The sequence below is a fragment of the Salvelinus alpinus genome, chromosome 4 (assembly GCF_045679555.1).
Source record: "Salvelinus alpinus chromosome 4, SLU_Salpinus.1, whole genome shotgun sequence".
Lineage (NCBI taxonomy): Eukaryota > Metazoa > Chordata > Actinopteri > Salmoniformes > Salmonidae > Salvelinus > Salvelinus alpinus.
In genome coordinates, this window is record NC_092089.1 from 96,680,228 (window position 1) to 96,696,637 (window position 16,410).

Sequence of the window (16,410 nt, forward strand, 5' to 3'; positions counted from 1 at the left end):
TACATAGACATGGTCTGACTGGGGGAATATCATTTAATATAATACATAGACATGGTGTGACTGGTGGAATATCATTTAATATAATACATAGACATGGTGTGACTGGTGGAATATCATTTAATATAATACATAGACATGGTGTGTTGACTGACTGGGGGAATATCATTTAATATAATACATAGACATGGTCTGACTGGGGGAATATCATTTAATATAATACATAGACATGGTGTGACTGGGGGAATATCATTTAATATAATACATAGACATGGTCTGACTGGTGGAATATCATTTAATATAATACATAGACATGGTGTGTTGACTGACTGGTGGAATATCATTTAATATAATACATAGACATGGTCTGACTGGGGGAATATCATTTAATATAATACATAGACATGGTCTGACTGGTGGAATATCATTTAATATAATACATAGACATGGTGTGTTGACTGACTGGGGGAATATCATTTAATATAATACATAGACATTGTCTGACTGGTGGAATATCATTTAATATAATACATAGACATGGTGTGACTGGTGGAATATCATTTGATATAATACATAGACATGGTCTGACTGGTGGAATATCATTTAATATAATACATAGACATGGTCTGACTGGTGGAATATCATTTAATATAATACATAGACATGGTCTGACTGGTGGAATATCATTTAATATAATACATAGACATGGTGTGACTGGTGGAATATCATTTAATATAATACATAGACATGGTGTGACTGGGGGAATATCATTTAATATAATACATAGACATGGTGTGACTGGTGGAATATAATTTAATATAATACATAGACATGGTGTGACTGGTGGAATATCATTTAATATAATACATAGACATGGTGTGACTGGGGGAATATCATTTAATATAATACATAGACATGGTGTGACTGGTGGAATATCATTTAATATAATACATAGACATGGTGTGACTGGGGGAATATCATTTAATATAATACATAGACATGGTGTGACTGGGGGAATATCATTTAATATAATACATAGACATGGTGTGTTGACTGACTGGGGGAATATCATTTAATATAATACATAGACATGGTGTGTTGACTGACTGGTGGAATATCATTTAATATAATACATAGACATGGTGTGACTGGGGGAATATCATTTAATATAATACATAGACATGGTGTGTTGACTGACTGGGGGAATATCATTTAATATAATACATAGACATGGTGTGTTGACTGACTGGGGGAATATCATTTAATATAATACATAGACATGGTGTGTTGACTGACTGGGGGAATATCATTTAATATAATACATAGACATGGTGTGACTGGTGGAATATCATTTAATATAATACATAGACATGGTGTGACTGGGGGAATATCATTTAATATAATACATAGACATGGTGTGACTGGTGGAATATCATTTAATATAATACATAGACATGGTCTGACTGGGGGAATATCATTTAATATAATACATAGACATGGTGTGTTGACTGACTGGGGGAATATCATTTAATATAATACATAGACATGGTCTGACTGGTGGAATATCATTTAATATAATACATAGACATGGTGTGTTGACTGACTGGTGGAATATCATTTAATATAATACATAGACATGGTCTGACTGGGGGAATATCATTTAATATAATACATAGACATGGTGTGACTGGGGGAATATCATTTAATATAATACATAGACATGGTCTGACTGGTGGAATATCATTTAATATAATACATAGACATGGTGTGACTGGGGGAATATCATTTAATACACTGACATAGACCTCTACATGAAGCTGGACTTTATCCAGTCACACATCTTGTTTAAGAACTGACAACATTGATTGCACACATTACTGTACCAGGACAAATGTTTACTGCACAAAAAAGGAATTAGATTTTATTTGTTTGATTTTCTCCAAAGGGAAAGATGTTTCTGTTCTGTCATATCAGTTAACACTGGGTACATATCTATTTGAGGTAGTTTGTATCTATACCAGATGCTACAGTTTCTCGTCCTTTAGGCTTTCTAGGTCTGAATCAGAAGTGTTAGGTCTACGTGTGAGAGTTGCAGGAGACGCCTGTTTTAATTTCATCCCTTACCTACTACGGTACGTACAGTTGAAGTCGGAAGTTTTCAGAAACTAGTTTTAATGACTCCAACCTAAGTGTTTCAACCACTCTACAAATTTCTTGTTAACAAACTTTTACTTACTACGGTACATACCTTGTTTTGTGAGATCCCCTTCATTTTTTTTGTCGGTCTCTCCTGACACCAATGATAGGGATATAATGTTGTTAATCAATAAAGTGTATTCCTTATAGATGTGACAGTTTTTTTTTGTTTGGCTTATGGCAGATCTCTTTTTCTTTTCAGAGGTTAATTTAGGTTCTGATATTTACTGTGGGTTTTCTACCATGTACAGTGGCTTGCGAAAGTATTCACCCCCCTTGGCATTTTTCCTATTTTGTTGCCTTACAACCTGGAATTAAAAATAGATTTTTTGGGGGGTTTTATCATTTTATTTACCCAACATGCCTATCACTTTTTAAAGATGCACAATATTTTTTTGTGAAACAAACAAGAAATAAGAAAAAAAAACAGAAAACTTGAGCGTGCATAACTATTCATCTCCCCAAAGTCAATACTTTGTAGAGCCACCTTTTGTAGCAATTACAGCTGCAAGTCTCTATGGGTATGTGTCTATAAGCTTGGCACATCTAGCCACTGGGATTTTTGCCCATTCTTCAAGGCAAAACTGCTCCAGCTCCTTCAAGTTGGATGGGTTCCACTGGTGTACAGCAATCTAAGTCATACCACAGATTCTCAATTGGATTGAGGTTTGGGCTTTGACTAGGCCATTCCAAGACATTTAAATGTTTCCCCTTAAACAACTCAAGTGTTGCTTTAGCAGTATGATTACTGAAACAGATTTCCCTCAAGAATTTCCCTGTATTTAGCGCCATCCATCATTCCTTTAATTCTGACCAGTTTCCCAGTCCCTGCCGATGAAAAACATACCCACAGCATGATGCTGCCACCACCATGCTTCACTGTTGGGATGATGTTCTTGGGGTGATGAGAGGTGTTAGGTTTGCGCCAGACAAAGCGTTTTCCTTAATGGCCAAAAAGCAACATTTTAGTCTAATCTGACCAGAGTACCTTCTTCCATATGTTTTGGGAGTCTCCCACATGCATTTTGGCGAACACCAAAAGTGTTTGCTTATTTTTTTCTGGCCAGTCTTCCGTAAAGCCCAGCTTTGTGGAGTGTACGGCTTAAAGTGGTCCTATGGACAGATACTCCAATCTCCGCTGTGGAGCTTTGCAGCTCCTTCAGGGTTATCTTTGGTCTCTTTGTTGCCTCAGATTATTGCCCTCCTTGCCTGGTCCATGAGTTTTGGTGGGTGGCCCTCTCTTGGCAGGTTTGTTGTGGTGCCATATTCTTTCCATGTAAAAAAAATAATGGATTTAATGGTGTTCTGTGGGATGTTCAAAGTTTCTGATATTTTTTTATAACCCAACCCTGATCTGTACTTCTCCATAACTTTGTCCCTGACCTGTTTGGAGAGCTCCTTGGTCTTCATGGTGCCGCTTGCTTGGTGGTGCCCCTTGCTTAGTTGTGTTGCAGACTCTGGGGCCTTTTGGAACAGGTGTGTATGTACTGAGATCATGTGACACTTAGATTGCACACAGGTGGACTTTATTTAACAAATTATGTGACTTCTGAAGGTAATTGGTTGCACCAGACCTTATTTAGGGGCTTCATAGCAAAGGGGGTGAATACATATGCACGCACCACTTTTCTGTTACATTTTTTTTGCAATTTGTTTAAACAAGTTCTTTTTTTAATTTCACTTCACCAATTTGGACTATTTTGTGTATGTCCATTACATGAAATCCAAATACAAATCTATTTACATTACAGGTTGTAATGCAGCAAAATAGTAAAAACGCCAAGGGGGATGAATACTTTTGCAAGGCACTGTAACTTATGTTTGGGTTGGTGTGTCACTAAGGAAGAGGGATGGTTTGTTTCCCAGCCCTATTGCCTTGCCTGTCTACTGCATGGGCCCTGCTCTAGAACACTGACAGTTCTGGAACATTCTAGGTTCTAGATAGAACCTTATATAATCTAGAACATTGGTAGCTGTAGAGCATTCCAGTCAGAGAACATTCTAGAAATAATATAAGAACATTCCAGTCCTTCATCTGATGTCATAGCCACCCCTCTACTCCTCTGATTTGCCCAGTTGATATTCGTTGATTAGTCTTATTTGAACAACCTGAGCGGACAGAACAATTATTGTACCTTTTAATGTACAGATATTGCATTTTCTCCCGTAAGTATTGATAAGAGGGAAACATAAGTGAGGATTATCTTAAAAGCATTATAATTTTTTGTTGTTATTTTACATCAGTGTCGACCTATGCTGGCCTGCCCTCACTGGATTTGAACGATGTAGCCTAAATCAAAGGATCAGTTTGAAAATTTTTTTGAGGACCTTATTTGGTCATTATTTGAAGGAAAATAGCATTACTGATGTTATACAATACTTCTGATGCCTGAAGCCACAGTTGACACTTCAGTTGTCTGTTTCCAGTATTTTACCTAGTCGTCAACATGGTACTGTTGCTATGCCTACCAAATGAATCAACCATTGCGGCGTTGCATTACTACTACAATACTTTGTTATTTTATTTGCATGCATGTGAAATTCACTGATTCAAGTTCCATGTCTTTATATATCTTTTAAAAAGTGATGTTTGTGTGTTGTACCAATCTAAAGGAAGGTATAAGTAATCTGCCTCTCAATTCAAATGAAATGACTGTCTGGTACAGCAGAGGGGTTCACTGTGAAAGAACCAGCCGTTCACTGAAACTTTAGCACTGTGTTATGTTGCCTCTGATGTCGTGGTACACCTGTATCTATTGAAGATGTTGATTTGTCAATTTACTCAACCTGTGGTATTTAGGAAAACAGTATAACAAGTACATTTGGAATGTTCTAGGTTATGGTATGTAACAAAGTATTACCAGAAGAAAAAAACTACACACAATGTATTTTACCCAATGGAAAGAGGGCTGGACGTCTATTACGAGACATCACATTCCACTGCTATGTCAACTACATTCCTGAGAATGTATTCCACCTGTCATACTCTTAACATACAGTTCTCGTCTCCTCACCATCTAGTCTCGTCTCACTCCCACTAACCAATATTGATGACCTATTTTGTTTTTAATCTATATGTTGAATAAGAAAAATGTACACAGTAATGTTTAATTTGGGCTTGCCACAGTGCACAAAGACATGGCTACACGTACATTGTAAAAGGGCATTCGTTTCATTCCTGAAATAACTGTACAATCACTGAAATCCTCAATACTACTGTACAAACTGACTAAAATAGCATTTTTAACCTGTTTGTTATCCTGCTTTGAGCTGAGAGGTGTAGAACTGTCATAGAGTTGATGTAGGAATATAACTGTATATCTGTTGATTTGCTTGTAACTCCAATATCAAACCTTCCTTAAAACCTCTTCATTGCCCTATGGAGGTTAAGACTGTCCCTTTACAGAGCGGCGTCCCAAATGGCACCCTATTAATACAGTATATAGTGCACAGCTCTTTATCAGAGCCCTATGGCCCCTGTTCAGAATGATGGCACTATATAGGGAATCAGCCCTGTGGCCCCTGGTCAGAATGATGGCACTATATAGGGAATCAGCCCTATGGCCCCTGGTCAGAATGATGGGAATCAGCCCTGTTGCCCCTGGTCAGAATGATGGCACTATATAGGGAATCAGCCCTGTGGCCCCTGGTCAGAATGATGGCATTATATAGGGAATCAGCCCTGTTGCCCCTGGTCAGAATGATGGCACTATATAGGGAATCAGCCCTGTTGCCCCTGGTCAGAATGATGGCACTATATAGGGAATCAGCCCTATGGCCCCTGGTCAGAATGATGGCACTATATAGGGAATCAGCCCTATGGCCCCTGGTCAGAATGATGGCACTATATAGGGAATCAGCCCTATGGCCCCTGGTCAGAATGATGGCACTATATAGGGAATCAGCCCTGTGGCCCCTGGTCAGAATGATGGCACTATATAGGGAATCAGCCCTGTGGCCCCTGGTCAGAATGATGGCACTATATAGGGAATCAGCCCTGTGGCCCCAGGTCAGAATGATGGCACTATATAGGGAATCAGCCCTGTGGCCCCTGGTCAGAATGATGGCACTATATAGGGAATCAGCCCTATGGCCCCTGTTCAGAATGATGGCACTATATAGGGAATCAGCCCTGTGGCCCCTGGTCAGAATGATGGCACTATATAGGGAATCAGCCCTGTGGCCCCTGGTCAGAATGATGGCACTATATAGGGAATCAGCCCTATGGCCCCTGGTCAGAATGATGGCACTATATAGGGAATCAGCCCTATGGCCCCTGGTCAGAATGATGGCACTATATAGGGAATCAGCCCTGTTGCCCCTGGTCAGAATGATGGCACTATATAGGGAATCAGCCCTGTTGCCCCTGGTCAGAATGATGGGAATCAGCCCTATGGCCCCTGGTCAGAATGATGGGAATCAGCCCTATGGCCCCTGGTCAGAATGATGGCACTATATAGGGAATCAGCCCTATGGCCCTTGGTCAGAATGATGGCACTATATAGGGAATCAGCCATATGGCCCCTGGTCAGAATGATGTCACTATATAGGGAATCAGCCCTGTTGCCCCTGGTCAGAATGATGGCACTATATAGGGAATCAGCCCTATGGCCCCTGGTCAGAATGATGGTACTATATAGGGAATAGGGTGCCATATGGGATGCAGAAGACTGATGTAGGTGTGAATACTATCCAATAATGTACGACAACTAATAAAACCAAAAACATGCAACATACCAAATACAGGAACTGACTTATGTGTTTATTTTGAGTACATGATTCTTTGGAAAGTGCATTGTTAGAATCCGATCACAGTAATTATTGCATATCTTCTTTATTTACCTCGATTTGGCCAAAAGAAAAGCAAAACACATTTGATATGGTAACCTTTCATATTCGTCCCCTCAAAGAAAAGAAGAAGAAAAAAGCAGGGCCCTAATAGGGTTGTCTTTGTCCAACATATCACCACTGTGTACAACTCAAAAAGTCTAACTGGGAATTTAAGGTGGAACGCAAGTCATGTAAACCTACAAAATTAACACACTTAACTTCATAGGACTTCAGAGCCCATGTATGGGCTAGTGTCAGATAAATCTGTACATAAATAAAGAATATATTTTAACATGGAATAATATCCTGACAATGGATCTGGCCTGATTCTAAAACGGCTACTAGATCCAAAGTAGAAGTAAACTCTGCAGGAATCTCAACAGCTCTCCAAACTTAACCACCCACTGGGATAAGACAATAATAAATGTGTGTGGGTTTAAAGACTAAGGATATAAAACAAATGATTCTATTCAATATTAGGGAGGAACCTTTCACGGGACAGTTTCCCAGACTCAGATTAGTAGGTTTAGTCCTGGATTAAAAAGCATGCTCAATGGAGATTCTCCACTGAAAAAGTGCTGTTAAATCCAGGATTAGGTTTAAATCTGGGTACGGGAAACTTCAAGTTTAGGGAGTCAGCTCTCCAGCTGATCGTTACCATGGAGGATTGAGGGGGGGGGGGGGGTCAGTCAGTCAGGAGGTAGACTATCAGATATGATGTGGGGGGCATAAGGGGAGAGCATTGTCCCTCCTATGTCCTTCTGCAGTCTACCGTACAGCTCATAGCTTTTCCTCTTCTCTTTCTCCTGCCTCCGCTCTTCCTTTAGGTCCACCTGTCTGACTGCCAGCTGGAGGGAGCAGTGAATCTGAGGGGGAAGAGAAGCGATAAGAGAAACAGAGAACACCAGCCCCAGGAGGACATGGCCTACAGTAGCGTCAAGCCAATCAACAATAGCAAGGCACAAAAACAGGCTTTTCTCACAACACATTTACTGATAGAGGTGTAACAGAGTTGCTTCAGTGAGCTACGTTTGTGTGATTGAGCAGCCTAGTTTCCCGTGGCAGACTTGACATAAATGTTAATAAATAAATGCCACATCGAGGAGCTGGCAGGTTACACATGGTTGTAGCCTTAAGAGTAGCATGGACATCATGGGTTCGATACCCGGTCGTAACAAAAAGAGAGAGAATAACTTCCTTAAAAAGGAGAGGCCATCTTTTATTACCAAACCAACATAGTTTCATAAAACACAAAGAAACGAAACAGCCAGCTGTCAATTCACAAAACCAACCTCTGCTGCTGGATAAAGCTTCCATCCAATTGGATAACCTATACTCACAGTATGTTACAAGATATTTTGTTAGTTAAAGAAGCCGTCTTTTAAAACAAAGTGTAAATTGGAATTAAGATTAGTACATTTACCTACAGTAAGTAGTAGGGTGTTATACAATAACTACTAATATTTTCTAGACAGCTACAGAGACCAAACTGCATCGTTTTGCCTCTATAACGGAACCTCATCCCTTGCAAACGATACCATCAATACCGCCAGAAGGGAGAGCAATAATAAAATCCCCTCAATGTAGTGCCATACAGAGTAAAGCATCTTGAGAGGTTTTAATCTTCTAAATAACATAAAAAGTTTGCTAAAAAAAATAAGCAGCTGTAACAACTTTACCATCTTAACATAAAAAAAAGAGAAATGAAGGACTTCTCTACATCTGTACCAACCAGAAGTCTATGACACAAACTCACTAAAAATGCTGTCCCTTTTCTCAGATGAGATATCCCTAAATTCAAACAAACGTTAACCCTTTTCTTTCTAAGTCCCTTCACAGGGTCCATCACCTCCAACAGATGGGTTGTCGTGCAGCAGTGGGTCCGTCACAGAAGGGTTGTATTCAGGCCATTGAGAGAAGACTTCAGCCTTTTTCCTTGTCTTTGTCATGAAGACCTTCTCCCTCTGACATTCAATATGACCCTTGCCACAGACTAAGGTCCCTATAGTAACAAAGGGGCCTTGTCACACAGACCCCCCCCCCCCCTTCCACCCAGGGCCGGTGGACCCTAGGAACCCCCTCTGATTGGTTAGTTTTCTAAGAAGTCCTAAGGGGGGCGGCCTCCATTGTTGAGGCCTTTCTGCTGCCCGTGAGAAAAGGACCTGAGGTCAGAGAGAAGAACTGCAAATGCACGCTTGTCTGGCACCATGGCAACCAGATGTGAGGGATGGTACCCATAGTAACAGATTATAATCCCATAGCCTAAACTAGGCAAGTAGTCCCTAACCATGAGAGTCAGTGTGACATTTATAACTGAAGATATGTCAAATATACATTTTGTTATGTTACCAAAATTATTAGTTAGGTTTTACATGCGATTTCTTTTTAAAAGTGAGGAAAGATAAAACATGGAGGAGTATATGCCATGTACACTAACCTCAGTATATGAAGAAGATTACGTCAATCTTTACAAACATTTGGTGACACACGACAAAAATACACATGGAGAATAACAAAAATACAGAAAACTTGAAGACGGCTTCAGAGCAAACTAAATGTAACATGAGAAAGACAGTGACAAAGCAGTAGAAAAAGGTAGTATACGTCTGGGTTTCTCAACAACACATCCACTAAACCACCCGTTGTGCAATGACACAGTACAGGGAAAGGCTGGTGGGTCTTGAAGGGAAAATGGACAGAATAGGATTCACTCAAGGTATCAATCATTTAAGTTCAAAGAATCAACCACCGGTGGTGTTGAAGATAGGTAGAGGGGTGTTAGAGTCATAGTGTCCCCTCTGGGTGTCTGTCGGATGGAGAGACAGGAGGGGAGGAGGAGGAGAGTCTAACACCGTGTGCCTATACCCTTTCTCCCCAGGTACCGCAGCAACGCAAAGTTATAGGTGGTGGACACCATGTAGGTGAGCTAGAGAGACATGGAGAGAGAGAGAGGGAAAGAAAGGAGAGCATTGAACAGAAAAAAAGAGACAAAAATACAGAATTGAGCACCATTTCACACTTTTATTATGTTCATCAAGGTCCATGACAATCTCAGTGTAATTCTAAGCAGCTACAGTAGGCTACATTAACAGTGTACTGATATGGCAATGTAACTATGGGATCTTCCCAGCAGGAAAAGTACCAGCCGTTATGACATTATTACAGTGTTTCTATGATCAGAATCAGCTGAGAAGTGAAAGAACAGAGAGCTACAGTGCGACTCAGCCATGGAGGCCTGACATTCCTGAACACCTACACTGACTATGTCACATGCGACACAACTCTATTGTAAAGTTGTAGCCAATCTGCTCCCAGTTAAGAGATTAGGGCAGGGTCACTCACCAGCGCCAAGAGTGTGATGCCAGCCCCGGCAAACGTTGCGATGTACAGGTCGTAGGTCAGACGGAACTGTAAAAGAACAAATCAGAGATGAGTCAGAGTAATCATGTGTCAATTCTAGAAACACGTTGACATTCTAGACACGCTTTGTTTCCTCGTGTCTGCCAAGTTTCATCATGAGAGAGACTGTATTACTGACCTCTCTGGTTTTGCAGACAGTGGACAGTGTCATTCCACAAGCTTTGCCTGGCATCGCATTCCATGGTAGAAGCCCTGAAAGAAATGGAAAAAAATACTTTTGATTCTCTGCTGTAAACTTTCAGCTTTTGTAGTTGGAAATGTCACTCCAAATTTCCACAGAGTAGATTTTAATGAATAGAGCACTCGGAATCCACATGAATGATTAGGTCGTGTAGAGAACTACAGTGAGGTAAGGTTTACATGTTACCATATAGATGAACATAATGGATGATATCACCTCACTATAGTTCTTTATGTTTGATGTCCTTACCGTACTGCCTGGCGTCAATACAGAGCTGGTTGATGCTAGCTGGGGTCTCAGTCAGGACGGTGATGGTGTGGCAGGTAGTGTCCATGTTGTAGAAGAAGTAGACAGGCAAGGCAGAGAAGGCAAACACCAACAGCCACACCACCACCAGCAGGTACGTTATCAATATAAACTGGAGATGAAGGGAGAGAGAGATGGATGTTTAGGTATTATGAAATCATAACAGGCCAGAAATGAATCAGTTTTGTTGAGCTCTCATCTCCACCCTCAAACTAACCCTCACTCTCTTACCTCTATCCCACTAGCCTCAGCCCCCACTCTACCTCCACCCCATCCTCTCAACTATCTTCTTACCTCCGCCCCACCCTGTTACCGTCACACCTCCGCCCCACCCTGTTACCGTCACACCTCCGCCCCACCCTGTTACCGTCACACCTCCGCCCCACCCTGTTACCGTCACACCTCCGCCCCACCCTGTTACCGTCACACCTCCACCCCACCCTGTTACCGTCACACCTCCACCCCACCCTGTTACCGTCACACCTCCACCCCACCCTGTTACCGTCACACCTCCACCCCACCCTGTTACCGTCACACCTCCACCCCACCCTGTTACCGTCACACCTCCTCTCCACCATTCCCCCACTCTCTCACCGTGCTACTAAGACAGCGTCCACACAGGGTGCTCCTGAACTCTCCGAAGGTCTGCTTGGTGGCGCTGGTGGTGTAGAATCCCTCCGCCAGCAGTACGATGCAGTAGAGGAAGAAGAATGAAGCCAAGCCATAGATAACATACTGGAAATACTGGATACTATGTAGGAAGAGAAGAAGAGGAGGGAGAGGAGGGGCAGGGGGAGAACCGAGAGGCGGCGGGGCAGGGGGGAGAACCGAGAGGCGGCGGGGCAGGGGGGAGAACCGAGAGGCGGAGGGGCAGGGGGGAGAACCGAGAGGCGGAGGGGCAGGGGGGAGAACCGAGAGGCGGCGGGGGCAGGGGGAGAAGAGGAGGGGAAAAAGTATTAGGACATCAGTACAGAGGTCAGTGGGTCTACCATTAACAGTGGGTCTACCATTAACAGTGGGTCTACCATTAACAGTGGGTCTACCATTAACAGTGGGTCTACCATTAACAGTGGGTCTACCATTAACAGTGGGTCTACCATTAACAGTGGGTCTACCATTAACAGTGGGTCTACCATTAACAGTGGGTCTACCATTAACAGTGGGTCTACCATTTAGTTTAAAATAATTATACAGTAGACCTAGGGGACATCTAAACCAGAGGTGGCCAATCCTGGTCCTGGATCACCAAAACAATTGAGGTTTTTGTTCCAGCCCAGCTTTAAGTCTTGGCCACCCATTTTCTAATCAGTTACAGATATTCCTTGGGGGGGGGTAAAGCAATAGCCTTTGAGCCACTCACAGGTAGGCCAGGGTAATGTAGTCCTGTAGGTTACGGGCGAAGTATGTCTCGATGAGTCTCTCCGTCTCAGTGAGGGCCTGGTGACCACAGCCACAGAACAGAGCTATCCCTGAGAAACACAGCAGAGTGGCCACCAGCGAGCAATATGGTACTCCTCCCAGGCACTTCATACAGCAGTCATAACAACCTATAGGACAGGACATAACGACATAGGGGTTAATGTAGGGTTACGTATGGGTTACCTCGAGAGAAGCATAGGGCAATCCTCCCAGGCACTTCCTACAGCAGTCACAACAACCAAGACAGGCTATAACAACACCAGGGGAGTGTTAATGAACATAACGTCACTGTGACTACATGGATGGATAATCAACAGCTGTCTACTGGAAGGATCTGGCTTCAGTTATTACACTATCCAGCTGTGGTCGTAAAATAGCTCATCCCCGAGTTACTCCGAGGCCTTGGACTGTTCTGTTCTCTATGCACAGTAGTGTTTGGTCTGTCTGCTCGATACGTGGCATTCGTCCCCAGAGTCAAGTGCTGTGAATGGGGCCTCAGGACGTGAGGATCTGTCTGTTTGTCCCAACACTAACCCCAGCTCCAATCACCGCTCACACCATGGGGACAGTGAGAAAAGATGGAGGACAGTGAAAGAGAGACGAAGAAGAGAGAGGCTGCTTGTGTGACTGCAGAGACAATGTTCTTTGTCCCGGTGCAGTTTGGGAAGACAAGGGCCACCAATGTCACGCAAACAATAGCCAGAGCCACCTCCAGCACCCACACTGGGGTTTATAGGAGCAGAAGGAGGCTTGTGATAACCAGAGGCACATCCAATAGTCTGTGGTGGAAGTGGGGAAAGATCTCAGAAGACTGGCTGGAGCTGGTACCATTATAACAGTTGGCACAGATGGCAGGAAGGAGACGCATACACATGCACTCGGCGACTACAGGGTTGTGTGTGTGAGCGAGAGATCAGACTGTCTTCCAGGTTGCATAACAACACCAGTGTGGAAATTAGTTTTAAACCAATTAAAAAGTTTGCCAATGAAAGAACACTGACTAACCGCCATCACATGCAGTGATAACCAACACTTGATAATCAACACTTTACTTTTATAGTCTCAATACTTATGTTCAAGCAATTTTGTTATTTGGACAAAATAGCAGTACTTCTCAGTACACATAGGAAGGAAAATAGCATAGTCACCCAGCAACAGGTGCAGGGGTTCTCGCTCTAGTTTAAACAGTTTCCACTTGTCTGCATTCACACTGTTCTGACCTCAAAAGTCCCTCAACAATCCTACATAAAGATACGGACCTATTAGGAACCTCAATTAACTTCTCAGTTACATCACCGCCCTGTATGCCCGAGGAAGCAAGTTTAACATTTTTAGGAACCGAAGCCCATTTTGTTCAAATTGTTGCAAAGTGACCTATAATTAATTCACTTGCTACTTTCCTCAAACAAATACTACTTAGAACACGGTATTTCGGTAAAAAATGAAGAAATTGTAAGTGAAAGCAAACGCGACAAGGCACTTCTGAAAAGTAGGCCAGTTTGTGCCTCTAGAAGCATTAAATTAATCACATAGTACTGGCATCACCAGTGAGTATAGGCAATCTTATCCTTCCATGCCAGCCATTGCCTAATATTATATGTTACAATGCGAAAATCATTCAAAGAATACCAAAGAAAACGTATCGTTTGCTTGTGGTTGGTTGGCTATAAATAGCCTATTAGAGGTACCTTAACAAACTTAGATAACTTACCCATGTTGTCTCTGGTAGGATGTGCGCTCAACAGAGGCGATCTGTGCTGCTTTCCACCGCAGCTGCTCGGGTGATATTATGCACGACTTGTCCTCAGTCCCCAAAACATCAACCTCAACTCGCTCTCTCTTCAACAATGAACAGACAGACCCGTTGATGGCTGACAGTCGAATCTTAAAGAAACAAGGTCGCTTTTCAATGGACTACGGTTCAAGACGGAGGATAATGAAGGAGGTCTATGAAGGGCTATACATGCCGTATTGTCAATTGTAACATGTAATATTCAACTGTAATATTCAAAGGAAATGTAGCAATTTGGAAAAATGTACTTCAGTTCATTGTTGGTAAGCAGCACCATGTGTATTTGCATATCATTTGGTAGCATCTCCAAGATTTCTTGTCAGAAAAGGTTCCATGTTATTTTTCTTCATTTTTCTATTTTTCTTTCTTTCTGTCTTTCTCTTTCTTTCTCTTTTTCTTTCTGTCTTTTTCTTTATTTTTCTCTTTCTTTCTTTCTTTCTCTCTTTTTTCTCTTTCTATCTTTCTTTCTCTTTTTCTTTCTTTCTTTCTTTCTTCAACCGATTGTTGCCCGCACCCGCCCGTCCGACTAGCATCACTGCTCTGGACGGTTCTGACTTAAAATATGTGGACAACTATAAATACCTAGGTGTCTGGCTAGACTGTAAACTCTCCTTCCAGACTCACATTAAGCATCTCTAATCCAAAATTAAATCTAGAATCGGCGTCCTATTTCGCCTCCTTCACTCATGCTGCCAAACATACCCTCGTAAAACTGAATATCCTGCCGTTCCTTGACTTCGGCGATGTCATTTACAAAATAGTGTCCAACACTCTACTCAGCAAACTGGATGTAGTCTATCACAGTGCCACCCGTTTTGTCACCAAAGCCCCATATACTACCCACCACTGCGACCTGTATGCTCTCGTTGGCTGGCCCTCACTACATATTCGTAGCCAAACCCACTGGCTTCAGGTCATCTACAAGTCTTTGCTAGGTAAAGCCCCAACTTATCTCAGCTCACTGGTCACCATAGCAACACCCACCCGTAGCACGCGCTCCAGCAGGTATATTTCACTGGTCATCCCCAAAGCCAACACTTCCTTTGGCTGCCTTTCCTTACAGTTCTCTTGCCAACGACTGGAACGGGGTTAGACACTGTGACATCATCAGTCTACTTTTCGGGAAAGATTCTGTTTCCTCTTGATTTTTCTCTGACAGATATCTGTCATTAAGCCATTGTGTGTGAGAACATTAGGCCGTTGTGTGTGAGAACATTAGGCCGTTGTGTGAGAACATTAGGCCGCTGTGTGAGAACATTAGGCCGCTGTGTGAGAACATTAGGCCGTTGTGTGAGAACATTAGGCCGCTGTGTGAGAACATCAGGCCGTTGTGTGAGAACATTAGGCCGTTGTGTGTGAGAACATTAGGCCGCTGTGTGAGAACATTAGGCCGCTGTGTGAGAACATTAGGCCGCTGTGTGAGAACATTAGGCCGTTGTGTGAGAACATTAGGCCGCTGTGTGAGAACATCAGGCCGTTGTGTGAGAACATCAGGCCGTTGTGTGTGAGAACATTAGGCCGCTGTGTGAGAACATTAGGCCGCTGTGCGAGAACATTAGGCCGCTGTGCGAGAACATTAGGCCGCTGTGCGAGAACATTAGGCCGTTGTGCGAGAACATTAGGCCGTTGTGCGAGAACATTAGGCCGTTGTGCGAGAACATTAGGCCGTTGTGTGAGAACATTAGGCCGCTGTGTGAGAACACTAGGCCGCTGTGTGAGAACACTAGGCCGTTGTGTGAGAACATTAGGCCGCTGTGTGTGAACATTAGGCCGCTGTGTGAGAACATTAGGCCGCTGTGTGAGAACATTAGGCCGTTGTGTGAGAACATTAGGCCGCTGTGTGAGAACATTAGGCCGCTGTGTGAGAACATTAGGCCGTTGTGTGAGAACATTAGGCCGTTGTGTGAGAACATTAGGCCGCTGTGTGAGAACATTAGGCCGTTGTGTGAGAACATTAGGCCGTTGTGTGAGAACATTAGGCCGCTGTGTGAGAACATTAGGCCGTTGTGTGAGAACATTAGGCCGTTGTTTGAGAACATTAGGCCGCTGTGTGAGAACATTAGGCCGCTGTGTGAGAACATTAGGCCGCTGTGTGAGAACATTAGGCCGCTGTGTGAGAACATTAGGCCGTTGTGTGAGAACATTAGGCCGTTGTGTGAGAACATTAGGCCGTTGTGTGAGAACATTAGGCCGCTGTGTGAGAACATTAGGCCGCTGTGTGAGAACATTAGGCCGTTGTGTGAGAACATTAGGCCGCTGTGCATCCCTT

At 42.9% G+C, this 16,410-nt stretch overlaps 1 protein-coding gene across 3 annotated transcripts; it reads right to left on the reverse strand.

The window, feature by feature from the left end:
• Window positions 1-7,679: 7,679 nt before the first annotated feature.
• Window positions 7,680-14,229, reverse strand: LOC139574734 (myelin proteolipid protein-like). Of its 3 annotated transcripts, XM_071399580.1 has the most exons (7): window positions 14,061-14,229; window positions 12,291-12,477; window positions 11,525-11,681; window positions 10,874-11,042; window positions 10,562-10,635; window positions 10,366-10,431; window positions 8,222-9,949 (listed from the first exon to the last, which is right to left on the reverse strand). In XM_071399580.1, the coding sequence occupies exons 1-7, from the start codon at window positions 14,062-14,064 to the stop codon at window positions 9,869-9,871; spliced, it is 738 nt and encodes a 245-aa protein (XP_071255681.1). In that variant the 5' UTR covers window positions 14,065-14,229; the 3' UTR covers window positions 8,222-9,868. The 3 variants fall into 3 exon arrangements, with proteins under 3 accessions (XP_071255682.1, XP_071255681.1, XP_071255680.1); XM_071399581.1 differs by lacking the exons at window positions 8,222-9,949; window positions 14,061-14,229 and adding an exon at window positions 7,680-7,889 and having other exon boundaries at window positions 12,291-12,493; XM_071399579.1 differs by lacking the exon at window positions 14,061-14,229 and having other exon boundaries at window positions 12,291-12,493.
• Between the last annotated feature and the right edge of the window lie 2,181 nt (window positions 14,230-16,410).